The 15,025-nt window shown below is 36.0% G+C and overlaps 1 protein-coding gene and 1 long non-coding RNA gene across 6 annotated transcripts in view; one reads left to right on the top strand and one right to left on the bottom strand.

The window, feature by feature from the left end:
* Nucleotides 1-15,025, bottom strand: part of LOC139989699 (uncharacterized) — a 112,479-nt gene that overhangs the window by 41,198 nt on the left and 56,256 nt on the right. For 2 of the 3 annotated variants that reach the window (XM_074111860.1, XM_074111859.1), the window contains exon 3: nucleotides 3,194-3,262. The exons of the other annotated variant lie outside the window; for it this stretch is intronic. In XM_074111860.1, the coding sequence (XP_073967961.1) occupies nucleotides 3,194-3,262 (69 nt within the window). The remainder of the gene's footprint in view (nucleotides 1-3,193; nucleotides 3,263-15,025) is intronic. 3 annotated transcript variants of the gene reach the window in all.
* The window catches only part of LOC139989700 (uncharacterized), a 185,053-nt gene that overhangs the window by 124,608 nt on the left and 45,420 nt on the right, over nucleotides 1-15,025 (top strand). The window lies entirely within an intron of this gene.

Below are 15,025 nucleotides of genomic sequence, written 5' to 3'. Positions count from 1 at the left end.
AAAGGCATCGGGGGCGATATCTTTCGCGCGATTATCGGACCGCGAGCAAAATTGTTACGAAAATGATCAATGACCGGACGATGGCGACGCAGGTATACGCACACCGTCCATTTCGCGCGGAGAACCTTCGTTTCGAGAACTATATTTTAGCGTGAAATATATTCAAGATTGAAACAGCGAACGAAGAACATGCGCGGAGAAATAATCATTATGGGAGTCGTCGAACGATCTTTCTTTTCTGTTTCCTATTGCGAGAATTCGTGGCACGAAGTTTAGGGATTTGCGATTTAATTCTGACGTTAGTTTTGCTTTAGTTAGTTAGTTTTACTTTTCTAAGTAGATAGAAACAGGATAGGATAGGATAGGTAGATAGGATGCTTTCAGATTTTTTTTATAAACGAATAGAAAAATTCTACACCCGATAGTTGCGTTTGGCGTATTGCGCGGTTCGGTGTTTCTTGAAACGATATTAACGACATTGTACATAGAATAGATACTCGATAAAACCACGTTTCGATTTCGATAAAATAATTAGTTTTATCAAAAACAGCGAAACGTTCTCACCAGCTGCAGAGAAAAGTGATCTATTTGCAAATGTAGTATTTCTAGCGTTAATAGCGCATTGATTTTCGAAAGCCAATTTCTATAGCACAGTCGATTCTTTTCCAGTTAAATTTTTTAGCTAAATTCTCTAGTTGAATTTTCTAGGAAAAGCTTGAATGATAATAGACACGCGATAACATTTCATAATACACAACCGCAACGAATCATAATCAAAAGTAAAAATCATCATCGTTGATAATCTTGGTATGTAATAATTTTGTAATTAAATTACATATCGCTATAAATAAGCAGGAGTTTGGATACTTTTGAACGGCGGTGTACACAACGTTACGTACGCAAGAACGCAGCGTCGATCTTGCAACAAATCTATTTCCACGGCATGCAAAAACAGAAGACACGGCTAGCCGGGTAATGAACTAATCTAGCGAGCACCGACAGAGAGAAAGAAGACGAGTCGCGGCGCGGAGAACAGAAGCGGCGTTGAAGAAAGGACGGAGGGACGAAGAGCACTTTTGCCGTGGCTTAATAACATGAGTTTTTCCTGGCCGACTCTGGTAAACGGCGAGAGAAGAGAAAGGGACGCGGCCGTTGAAACGGCAAGGAACCATCCTGGGAGTCGGGTCCATGTAAAAGTCCCTTTGAAATTTTTGCTAATTACCTTACGCCACTGACCATGTACGATTTTAATTAACGAATGAATTTGGTCGTTTCATAAAGTCTAATATTTTTTTTTCGTTATCGATCTTCGATGAAGTATCGTCCACTATCTGCCAGCAGCATTACTTTATCTCTTAGTTGTCTATTGTCTTAATCATATTGTATTTTAGACGTCTAGTTATTTAATTGCATCATTTTTTAGATGTTTGCTCCGTTAATCACGTCGGTTTGTACCACTCTGTGTCTTAGGCATTCTACGCGAAAGATAAAGTGGTAATAGCAATTGAAAATACTAGGTTCATTCGTCTGGAGCAAGCATTAAATGCAAGGACGTAGCAAAGATGGTTTTCGAGAGATTTTTACGAAAATATTCTGATCGCGTTCTAAAATTCGCAGAGACTTTGTAAATTATGGATAGAAAAATGAACTTCTTCTAGGTAGAAAGGAACGATAGAATCGTAATTACGGTAAAAACTAACACGTTTCGGTTTTATATTCTTCGACATCAATTTTCGAGAAAAAGAAGATTATCGTTCGTTTAGATATCGGACGAAAAGTTGATCAATGTTAGTCAGTTAATAAATTCAGATAGAGACAATTTTGGACTTGATTCATTACGGTTCTGATCCATTGATATCGACAGAAACCATTCAGATTGTATCAATATGCGTTGCAGTTTCATCATGCTTAATGACCCCTCTGGGTATAACGAATAATAATATGCAAATAAGCTTGATCTCGATCTTTATGGATACGATGAAGTTTAATAGCACGAGCAAATGCGAGTAGCATGGTACGCCAGTAATTAATCAAACACGTTACGAAAGATTACGTGAATATTTTATCGAAACGTTAATGCCGGGTAATGTAGGCTATACAATGTTAATAATTAATCGCCAATTGTGCTACGAAATGACTATGATTATCGAACGTCCTTCGCTTTCTCTATTTCTTTTTTCGTAACTATTGGATTTCATTGTTTGAACTTGTCGAAATTTTTTTGTTCTCTGTACAGTTGATTACCGGTTACTACAGTACGATTATACATAATTAAAAAAAAAAAATATATATATATATACATACTTGAATAAAAGGAGAAAATTAATTAAATTTCCTTTTAGTGCGTTTAGTATGTTGCATCGTTACTCGGTAATAATAAAAGTGTTACAGCTTTCAAAAATGTGGATAAATAGTGTTTTAATTCCAATATTTCGATTAATCGCAACAACGAGACTGAAAAACTCGTAATAAAATCCTCTAGATAAACAGGAAATTTCCAATATCGTATTTGTCCGATTTTTAAGAAACAACGCGCTTGCATCGTTTTTCCATTAACCCCGTTAAACGCATGACCAGGAAAAACAATACGCAAAAGTAGAAAACGCAAAGCGAGCTTACCGAGATAAAATCGGCGTGGAAGGAGCAAAATACAGCGTAATAAAAGCAGGATGAAAAGAACGAAAGAGCAGGCAAAAGGGTAAAGTTATGAAAGGCTGAGTTCTCTGCTGAAGATAATGACAGTCCAACTGCGAACACCTCTGGTGACTGAGAACCCTGACCGTTGTTATTAAACTTATTTCACGCGGCCATCTCATACCCAGAAGCCCACAGACTGGACGAATGATTTTCTTATTCGGGCGTTTCGCTCGGCGATTATTTAAATGAAACGTTGACTTCGTCAGGATTCTATGGCGCGTAATGATGACGTTTGCCTGGCCTGGGCCACTAATTAATTTTTTGTTAATGCCGCTTACGATATTTTATTTCGGCCGGAGAAATTTAATAACATCGACGTTCGATGGATTCCTCAAACGCACAATTTGGCAAAATTACGAGAAAACTTTTGTTCCTCATCTTGGACGAAAGATCGTTTGCGGTATGATGGAGTATTCTTTTGGCCGGATTGATTTTTCTTGAGAAGCAAAGTCGCGCAAAGGAAGACGGAAAATCGCTCAAAGAAAGTTTTTCTTACCGATGCGTCGTTTGCTTCTTTTCGGCGAGCATCGTTTGCCAAGGTTTTACTTGCTTTTCTGCTTGAATCCTGGAAATGAGATTTTTGTTACGAAAGAGATATGGAAACACGTTTTCTTGTTCGATATATGAATAAAGTAGCAAGAAGAACAACGAGATCGGAAACGCAACCATGGATCAAACGTTTGAATAAAAATTACCGACTTGTCTTTATCTTTCTATCGGAAAATACATTATGTACGATAAAAAATGTACTCGCCTCGTAGAGTGTAACGAATATCGACGCGTTAAAACGCGAAAAAATGAATCGATCGTTACGATTTGCCACTCTTTAACGCTCTTATCTTACGAGAAATATTTGTTGCTGGGCGGATGAAAAATTTGAGAACAATAGAGAGAAGAAATTCATCAAAAGTTAAGGTAAAGAAACGAATCTGAAACTGGTCATTTTGAGTGCAACGGTTCCAGTGTTAATTTCCCTAGGTTCAGCAGCAATTATTAGCTTCTGAGGCGTACTATACACAACCAAAACGATCTTAATAACAAACAGCTCTTCCCAGTGGGTAGAAGCGTCCGTTCGGGGGGCTGTCATTACCACCAGGAGGCGACTCGCTTCTTCGTAACCTCTCTTTCTCTGCCTCTCCGTGATCTCTTTCTGCGTTTTCTGCGTCTGCTCTTCTGTTTTCGCTTATTGTTGGTCTTCCTCCGCGTCTCCGTCCATCCAGCTCGTAGCTTTCTCTTCCTCATCGTTCGTCCTTCTCTCTCATTTCGGTCTAACCTTTTCGTCCGTTCGTATATACCCTCCGTCTCGTTCGTTTTCGTTCCACGCGCGACTCTACTCGACCTCTGGGAATTTCTCCGGCAGCAGCAGAGATAATGACAGTCGCGAGGGTGGTCGGGTGATGCGTGACCACGTGCCGACTTCCTCTGCGTGAGATTGCATCTGAGAGCGACGCTACGCACTGAAAAATCCGACCGGCCAGATCGGCCACGAGAATGGAATTTCTCTTTCGCCAGAAGATGGACAACCGTGAACAGATGGAGAACGATCGGGCATGATAATCGCATGAGAGATCCGCGTACACACGATCGGTTCCGTAATGGTTGGTTCTTTTGGTGGTTTGGCTTAGGTCGTTGATTGCCAGAGAAAGAATTTGCGAAACGAATCATCAATCATGTTCGAATAACTATGAAATTATATTAAACGAAGGTCATAATTATCTAAGGAAAATTATACTATCGTGCTTTTGATATTATTAATTTAATAAGTATGTGAAAAATATATCTGCTATTATTATTTAATAAGAATAATTTCTCGTTCTTGTCTTCACTCGTTCGACAAATTCGCCCACGATAACCAACAGCTTCGCTTCCACACCCCGGAACAGGAAAAAGCCAAAAGCCATGACAGAGAAGTATAAAATCCGCCGATTCATAGCAGATTGGCGAAAAAGGATCACGGAAGCCGCAATCGGTCCATTACGCGATATAATACACAGTCGATTTCTTTCGCTAAGAAAAAAATCCTGCCGCGTAATGCACGCTATTAACACACGTTGGATTGTTTTCTCATCCCGACGATGGAATTTGGATAATCGGAGGTGTACTCTGGCCAGCTACTTCGACATTACGAATATATCGCGGTATATAAATCACGCGTATCTCGCGCGTCTTCTTTCCCAGACGCGTATACTCGTTTGTCTACATTCCTGTCCACAATTCCTTTACTTGTTTAGAGTATTCCTTCTTTTTCCTCTAATTCTCTTCCTCTTCCTTATTTTTCTTCCTTTTCCAGTCATTCGTCTACCCGTAGCTCCTGTTTAGCAGCAGCTACACGATCATTTAATTACGTACCAAACTTTCTTGCTTTCTGTCGCTATTCGACCTTGGATTTTTATGTATTTAGGGGAAATTTGAAATTTAGTAGAGGTTTGGTGGATATAGTTTTATTAAAAGATTATGCAGATGCATGCACCGATTAATTAGTGCGTACATTTATTAAATTATATAAATTATACGTACAGGTACGTCTTCAGTGTCTATATGCGCGTATAGTAAAAATAAAGCTTCATTGAAGTTTCAAATAAAAAAAGAAGAAAAGGGAGAAATAATTTAATAGCCTATTTGTTTTATGTTTCCGGTGCTAAGAATCGTTGTCGCCAATTTTGTGAATCGTTTCAATTTTTTATTGCGAATTTGTTTATTTGTTTGTCTGTCGTTAGTCTATAAGGAATTGACAAGATATTGGAATATATGGATTATTGTTAAACTATAAATTATAAGATCGATGTGCTATGGAGGTTTATGTCACTATATTGGAAGAGCAATAGCATATGGAAAATTAAAAAAAAATATATAGGGATGAAATGGTGCGAAAAAAGCGAATACGAGTGTGCAAAACGCGCAAGATTCGACACAATAGACACGAATTTTTTTCCAAACTCCCGGCGTTTATTGATGGGTTCGGAAAATAAATTTATATCAAATTTCTGCTTCCTACCTACGCGATATCAAACGCCAGCACTTTAAAAAGTAAAAAAGAAACAATAAATAAAACGAATAAACGCATAACGATTTTGTCCTTGATATTCAGATTTTATCTGAATGATATTTTTATAAGGATTATAGGTTTTATACGGGAGAGGAATTATACCCAGATTCTATTAATTTTTTGTTTATGCCGAGTAAGATTAATATTTTTATTTATATGGAAAGAAAGTTGATGAAAAGAAAATCTAATATATTTGTCTATATATTGTACAAAGAAAATGTAGAAGATAAATCAATATATATTTTCGATTATATAAGATAATTCATAGAGATAATATTCGAAGATCAAAAATCATCGTGATTCTTTAATATAGAATTCTAAACATTTGTAATACTAATAAAATTTTTTGAGAGCTATCAAAAACCTGCGAGTACTTCGTAATATTAAAAAAAAAAAAAAAATAAATATACATTTCGAGATAACATCCGTAGAAACAATTATTACTCTGTCGAATAATGAAGGATGCAAATAAATTTCTCTTCTAAAAAAAAAACGCATGCTTGAACAAGGACGTTAAACCAGAATTTCAATCACTCGCGACCATTACGTACGATATGTCCACATTCGACCAAAACCGAAACAATTGAACTTCATAGTCCAATTAATTTCAGTAAAATCGATCCTTGGTTACCTATATTATCCTGCGATATGGGCAACGTAAACGACAAACAAAATTTCAGTCAGAGTAATAAAGCAAGCAATGTTCAATTCGACCGCCAATGCTAACCAACTTTAATACTTTCTTGAGAAAGTATACTCCATTAACAAAATGAAGAAGCAGCTAAGAACCTAATAAGTAAAAATGAGCCAAAGAAATATTATTAAATTTACTCTGTTACTGTAAGTATCTTTTCAGTTGATTACTCGCGAGAATTAACCGAAGGTTTTACACGAGCGAATTAAATTTCACTTTGCAAATTCGCGGAACAATAAACTAAGTAAACCCTAAAACTGTTGAGTTTAAAAGCTATTGTAATCTCCAAATGTACTTGAAAATTACGTTTTTTCTTATTTAAGGGGGTGTCCTGAATTAGAATGTTCTAAAACAGCGTCTTTTTGTGATTTTTTTTTTTTTAGAAGGGAAAAAAAGAAACGAAGTTATTGAATTTTGAGATATGGTTTTATATACATTTAACGAATACAAAAAAAATTCTTTTTAAAGTAAAAAAAAAAAAAAAAATTATAACAGATTTCTAAGCCTATTTCACGGGCTGCAGTTTTCAATCGGTGCGAAAGATTCAGCTCGTAATTCTTGACTGAAACAAAAGACCAAAAGAGGATTAAATTATTATATATTTTTCTTCTCGATGAACTGAACAAAAAGGAGAAAATAGTGTGAAATTAAAAATTTTGGCGTGTTTAAAGAAAAAACGTGTTTTATAAAAAGAAAAAATAAACTTTAAGGTGATGTAACAATTGTTTGAATAAACTTTTTGACGAACTTTTTTAGTTCATCGAGAGGAAAAATATATAATAATTTAATCCTTTTTTGGTTTTTTGTTTCAGTCAAGAATTACGAGGTGGATCTTTCACGCCGATTGAAAACTGCAGCCCATGAAATAGGCTTAGAAATCTGTTATATTTTTTATTTTTTTTTTTTTTTACTTTAAAAACATTCTTTTGTATTCGTTAAATATATATATAAAACCATACCTCAAAATTCAACGACTCCGTTTCTTTCTTTCCTTTCTAAAAAAAATCACAAAAGGACGCTGTTTTAGAACATTGTAATTCAGGACACCTCCTGAAGTTCAATCTTCCAATTAAAAATATCTCCTTTTATTTCATTTAACGATTCGAGCCTATTTGCAATACGCTGAATTCCGAGTCTAATCGAAGATAAAAAATTACGTTTAGTCCATCGAGATATTTCTTGCAGAAAGTAAAAAACTAAACAGATTCTGTATCCATATACATACATATAAATTATGTTAACCGTAATATCCTATAACGAATGCAATATTAAAAATAGGCGAAGGAAGAAACGCGTAAAAATTTTGACGAAGCGAAATATTGATTTTTAATACAATAAATTAACTCCACTTCCCGGGGAAATAGTGGTGACGTAAGTAGGTTAGCGGTTCTGATTCGTCGACGTTTTCTTGAGAAATCTGGATGCAATATAAAATATCCTCCGACGGAGCTGTGTCGTAAAACTTTCTGATTCCTTTGATACGGCGAAAGAAAAGGAAATGCGGGTGATCGAGTGCATGCACACGATGAAGCGCCTGCTTACATGCGACTTCAGACGATCTATATACGCGAAATGGATAAGATTTCCATTTATAGACATTTTAAGACACTCGTCGAGATGGAAGAAAGCGGTCGCGGATGAAAATACATTTTTGCGTATCGGTGGAAATTACTCTGCGTGCGATATTTTTTATCTTCCAGATACGATTCTCGAGATTCGAAATGAGAAACTACTGGAAAATTCACGATGCGTCACGCTGTTAACGAGAAAATTTATCCCGCAAGAGTTACAGTTCGTCGCCTTAAGAAGATTTGATTCCAGTTTTATACAAATTTCAATAAACAAATCGGTTTGGTTGTTAATATCGGCACATTGCTCGTATGCACATCATTCTAGAAAAATTTAATGTAAATATCAATTCTGAATGGCACAAGAGTCGGTATGGTTAACACTATGGTCGACACATGTTCTACCGCTTCAATTATTTAAACGCAAGTAGTATGCTCTATCGATGCAACTATCGCATTTTTACTTTTGCGCATTTAGCTGAAATTGCAAATTAAAAATATTATAAATATATAAAATTGCAATTAAAAATGCAACGGAAACAACGGACAGCGTGTAGAAACAATATCATCTAAAACGAAGAAATTTCTTGGTGAGAAAAAAAGATGCAATCGTAGAGGTGGAGTGGTCACATTTTAACACGTAACAAGGAATATATTAAAAAAGGATAAGAGAATCGTAAACGACAATTGTTCGAACGACGTGTCAGTATCAAAAAGTACGATTATACAAAGCGATGTAACAAGATTATCTAAAAGAAAAGAGACTCGCGAGGTTACTAAAGCCATAAATTTTACGATTCTAAAAATTATCGACGACATTATTGAAGCTACTTAGCCGCAAGAAGGCAACGATATTTGCAAACATAAATCGCATCGACGTGCCATTATCAAAAAGTACGATTATACAAAGCGATGTAACAAGATTATCTAAAAGAAAAGAGAGTCGCGAGGTTACTAGAGCCATAAATTTTACGATTCTAAAAATTAATCGACGACATTATCGAAGCTACTTAGCCGCAAGAAGACAACGATATTTGCAAACATAAATCGCATCGACGTGCTATTATCAAAAAGTACGATTATACAAAACGATATAATAAGATTATCTAAAAGAAAAGAGACTCGCAAGGTTACTAAAGCCATAAATTTTACGATTCTAAAAATTAATCGACGACATTATCGAAGCTACTTAGCCGCAAGAAGGCAACGATATTTGCAAACATAAATCGCATCGACGTGCCATTTCAATTCGTTCTGGCGAAACGAAGTTTTCCAATTTGATTTTCACCAAAATCCGAGCAACAAATTATTCTCGTTGACAAAGTATTGCTCAGTGGATTATTAACAGCGATCGTAATAAAAGATCGTTTCGTGCGGAGCACGGTGTTCGTCGTCGCGCAAGCACGGACACGAGCACGTTTTATAGAGGATTCCGCGTGGCTTTTGCGTGTGCCCGCCGAGTGGAAGTTACGCACAAAAAGATCTATCCGGGATGCACGCAGTCGTAAAATCTCGATCCCCTCGAGTGGATTCGAATGGCTGTTGGCGAGAGGCGCACGTAACCTAACCGTCTCGAAGCGTTCGTACTTGCTACGTACGTATACACGCGTGTAAAGCCATAACATAATATCCACGTTATACGACAAAGTTGTAAGATATTTAACAGAGGAAGATGGAAAAATACCGTACCACATTATTTTAAATAATATTTTCCATAGAGAGCGTGGTCGGAAATATTGTAAAAGCTGAGAAAGGACAGCGGATAGGTTCTTATGCGAAAATAAATCAAAAATGTAAGATACAGTCTGTTCGTTCGAGATGTACTTTTTGAGAAAACTAATATCGACGATTCGTTCTTTATACGCGTATATGTGCAATACGTATTTAAATAACTAAAATATCAATAAGATAGCCATAAATATGTAAGTTAAGTTATAGATTATGTAAAGCAAGATATTTGCTTTTTTTTTAAAAAAAATTAATTAATTATTGCGAGATGTATATTCTATATTTCGTGATTTATAATTTTCTACATCGAAGTCGTCGTCACACGTAATACATTTTATTATAGAAATACGCACTTGTTTTTAGGTCTGATTTGTGAAACCGTATCTATTCGCGCAGTGAATATGTTAGAAAAGGGCGACAACGGCACAGTGCCGTGTGGAAAATGACAAAGATCAAATTCTTGTGGCTTAGAGTTCAGAACTCTAACGCATTAAATCAACCGCTTTGATCTGTTGAGTAATTAAATATGCAAACTCTGCTAAGTAGACCTCATAGGATCCTTGAAAGCGCCGTTGGAGAAACGTCCTTGACCGATCAGATCTTTTGATCACAGGCATAACTAACGTGCCATGTATTTTATAAAAAATATCATTTATATATTTGAAAAAAAGAAGATAATATCGTTTGGTATATGTTTAAAACGTGTGATACTTTTCATAAAATAAAACAAAACCTAAATAGCAGCCGTATGAATGAAATTTATTTCGTTTCAAACTTTTTCCTCTAACTAATTAACAAACACTCAATTTATCTATTTGAGTTACGTCAAATTCGGGGAATTTATTATTTTCAAATATCATAGCCGATTAGGTTATTAACTAGGAATTAGATTTATTTTATACGAGCTTCAGCATCTCGAAATGCATCGGCGAGACCACTCGAACGAATGGTAAACGACGTTCTGAAAAAGAGTTGCAGAAACAAAGGCACGTAGATGTAAAAAATATCCAAAGTAGATTATTCGTTTTAACGTCTAATAAGTAAGACGAATCTCTGTTTTAAATTCTATCCATGTCTTTGTAAGAAATGTAAGTTTATCGAAGACGTCCGCAGCAAACGCGTTAAACGTTCGTAGTTTCCCAACGTATGGTTCGGATCGAAGGAGAACGAAAAAAAAAAAGAAGGAGTAGGAGAAAAAAAGTAGGAACCAGGAGGAAGGACGGAAAAAAGGAAAAAGGAAAAGCCGATTAGACAGTGCAGATCACCGATTTCTATATTGTCGCTCGTAGTCGAATCCCTCCGTACGGCGTGTTAGATCGAATGGTTTTATCCAAGCGAATAATCGTCCGACAGGAGAAGCCGAAATCGGATCAGCCTTAATCGAGCATACCGCGTCCATCTCTTAACAAGTTTCATTGTAACGTTTAATATTTTCCGCCAATATCCAGGGAAATATTTTCTCGCTGTCCGTCGCGCCATATTTTATTACCGGGCCGGACCGGCGCGCTCCACCGGCAATAAACTAGAAACGTAACACCGAATGGACATCGTTTACAACGAGATGACACATCCCAGGATTTCCCATCTGCTTATTTTGATTTATTACTCTCAGCCCGTTACGTTTAATTCTCTTGTCTGCCGATCGAAAACCTCTCGCGTTTCAAACGCCAACGAAACAAGCGCGAACGGTATCGAGAACGTTTTCGATGATTGGTCGACGATCGAAGAAGTCGGCTGGATCGAGGACTAAAAGGGAAACTGGTTGATGCAGGATTTCCCTTTCCGAATTCCTTTTTTCTTTCGCTCTTCTCTTTTTCTTCTTTTTCCTGTTTTTTTTTTTTTTTTTTTTTTTTTTTGGTTGGGAAAGGGAAGAGTGACAACAGAAGAAATCGGCTGGATAGAGGATTAAAGGGAAACTGGTTGATCCACGATTTTATTTTCTTCTTTTGTTTCTTTCTTTTGGCTCGCTTCTGCGGAAAAATTCTCCGCTTCGAGTATTTTTTTTACTCGTACGTGTTCGACGAGAATTTTTGAATACGCATTCAGCAGTTTCGGTATTCTAAAAGTTTTTTAACATTTGATCAAAGTGTCAAAGTATTGAAATATATAAAAAGCACACGGAGAAAATGCGACACGATCGCGTTTGTTGACTTTCTGATTGCAACGTTATCGAGTGGTTTGAAAGAGCAGCTTCGATACGATATAGTTGAGAAGCGAACAATTACTAGGTTACTACGTATGAAGCTTTATAAAAATGAATAATAATTCGATGAGATCTTGCAAAGACAAAGCAACAGCATGATCAATATTTTGACAATTAGAAAATCGCATCTTGCCACTTTAAATCTACCATATTGAGTTGCATATTAAAAGAAGACGAAGCGAGAAATCCTTTCCTAGTATTTCCATTGTAACGCATCATTTCGTAAAAATTTGGAAGACTAAACTTGGTCCTATATCCTTCTTCCAATAGAAAGAATCCGTAACAAGTAATTTAAAACTTACTCTTTCTGAAAGATTTTAGGCACGGGAAACAATTATTGGCAATAAAATAATTAAAGCACAAATGACGCACGATTAACAACTCGTAACACGAGATAAACGTGCTCAACTTCGCCATGCTAGCTTTTATAGCGTTCGTAATCATTCTAAAACGTCTAATAAATTATTCTAAAAATCCAACAAATTTTCTAAACGTCGTATCCTTGAAATACTTGAATGAATTAATAGCCAAAATCATGATGTTTAGGTAGTTCGGAATAAAAAGTAGGCAAAGAAAACGCAACGCAAGAATTGCCACGCACAGCATACGCCATAATTTCCTTATAATCGATGAAATTATGAATTTGCATCACGACAAGACAATCGCGAAATTAACACGAAAATGGGACCAAAATATTTCTAAAATGCAGCAGGTTAACTGGAGGTATATAAGTTAAAATATCTGTCGTGCAAGATTTCCAAGGATCCAGAAGAGCGGAAGGATCAAACGATCATGTTCCAAAGGAAAAAGCGAAACGCTAGCTTCGTCGTAACGATTCGTGCGTGCACGCGTGAGTGCGTGAGTCGGTGCGCTGTCACGCAGCCCGCCGAAGAAGCGAGGAAGAACCAAAGAAGATCCTATCTGCTCGAACTGGCCTCGCCATTAGTGTCACGAGAATAGGAAGGACTTACGTCCGCGATGGGGCTATAGCTACAGCGTGCTACAAAAGTAGAAGTTTATTTGGCTCGAAATAAAAAGCTTATATACCATTTCTAATCGTATTGGTTAGTTCGTATTCGTTGTAAGTTAAAGATAACGTCGAAATTTATATGGATTGAAGATCGATAACGATAGTGATTCAACGTGATACAAAACAGAAATCTTTTATTAGTATCAGTAGTGGCATGGATTTTGAATAAATTTCATAGAATTTTCTCAACGTTGAATTATGATTTAATAAGAAATTTGTAGACTTATAGATCAATAGTTATAGATAAATAGTTCTGTTATCTATTAAAGTTTTTCTTTAATCTGTACGTATTTCGAAATTAATCGAAGTAAAATAATTTCGTATATGGAAATAATTTTCTTAACGTAATTCGATTAACCGACGTTTAGTAATTTACTGGATGAATTATCTTGGTATTTCAAAGGAAAAAGAACAAATAGTTGTAACGATCGTGTTTAAAGAAAAGAAATCAAGAGGCGGAAAATTAGATGCGCGATGAAGAAATTCTAAATCAAGTGTTATACCCAGATAATGAAGCTTGATAAATTGAAAAAAGTGAAACAGACCTAACTGATAGTTGATGATTTAAATGGTCACGGTTTTATTCTCCTCGTTTCATTCTGGTTCCGAATAATTAATTAGTATATTTAATATGCTGCTGAAATTACAATAAGCGTACTGAAATTAAAGCGGAAATAATATCTGCATGTGTTTTACAAGTGCTTTACTTTCTCATTGTTCTCAGCGTTATATCATTATTGTTCCATAACAAGATAGGAAATTATGCAAAATTTTGAAATGCGTGGCCAAACTGAAACACTAAATTATCAATATCAATTGTTGCTAAAATATATATGATTCGATAAAAAACAAAAAAAAACACTTTTTTATTATATACATATATGTACTATACTAAAACATGTAAATATACTTTTACACAAAAATTTGATCTCGTCGAGAAAGAAACGTGAAATTTGGTCAAAGCATGTTGCAGAGAAAAATATGAATATGACGTAGATATAAAACGTTTACGTCCTCTGTTTGCTTCTTTCGAACCATTATATCGTACGTAGTTGCTTTAAATGTACGAAAGAATAGCCGAGTCTATCGAAGATTGATAAATGTCCAGTTATTTCTAACCAGTAAGCACGTTCGAACACTTAATCACAGTATCGTAAAATAGACGTACACGTTGCAACATGGATCGACGACCTAAAGTGGTCACCGCAACGACTCTACCATTTCGTTGGACGAACGTGCGCCATTTGACGGCACCGCTTTAAAAGTTTAATTATTTCCAGATTTGTGGATCGTTCCAATAAAATCTTCCGAGCGTATCACTGAGTTTATGCCGCGTGTGATGCGCGCGTAGAACAACAATGAGGCCGCGAGCATTAATTAGAATTTCAATTAACCGGCTCGTAATGGCGCACGCATCGATCAGTGCATATCCGTTTTCTGGAAACGGCAACGGCCCAGGTCGAAATCCCGCGATCGCTCAGACATTAGCCCATAAAAATTGCAAACTCGTCCTTGTTTGCTCGGCAGAGCGCGTAATTAGCATCGATTGCGAGGCGAACGTCTCTTTCTGAAAATTACCGATCGTTCCTTTGGAGAATTTAATCGCGAAACGTTGCATCGAACTTCGATTTAACCAATCTGTCGAAATTCGATCAACCGTAACCGAAAATATCATTTTTTATTCGATTAACCACCACAGAGCTCCGTTTAGTTTGGTTATAATTATTTAAATAGTCGTCAATTCTTGAAGACTCGAGCAATCGTCTCGATACGATTTCGCCTCGATTTAATCTCGTTTTCTCGCGATTTCTTAATTAATTTTGCAGATTGCTTTCTTAATTTTATGTAGCTAAATAATCAGATTTGATATAAGGAAAAAATTGCCATGTGAAACTTGATTTAACATGGCATTTTATTCAACTTTTCTTAGTTTTAATATTTAAAATGTACGTATTATTTTATGTTATAACTTTGCTAGTGGTACGTCAGCTTTTATTCGCTATCGACTACGAAGATGTAAAAATTGATAAAAATATATAATAATCGAAAACAGTTTACC

Source organism: Bombus fervidus, chromosome 8 (assembly GCF_041682495.2).
Source record: "Bombus fervidus isolate BK054 chromosome 8, iyBomFerv1, whole genome shotgun sequence".
Classification (NCBI taxonomy): domain Eukaryota; kingdom Metazoa; phylum Arthropoda; class Insecta; order Hymenoptera; family Apidae; genus Bombus; species Bombus fervidus.
Note: the sequence above shows the minus strand (reverse complement) of the source record. Positions and strands in the feature narration are given on the sequence as shown.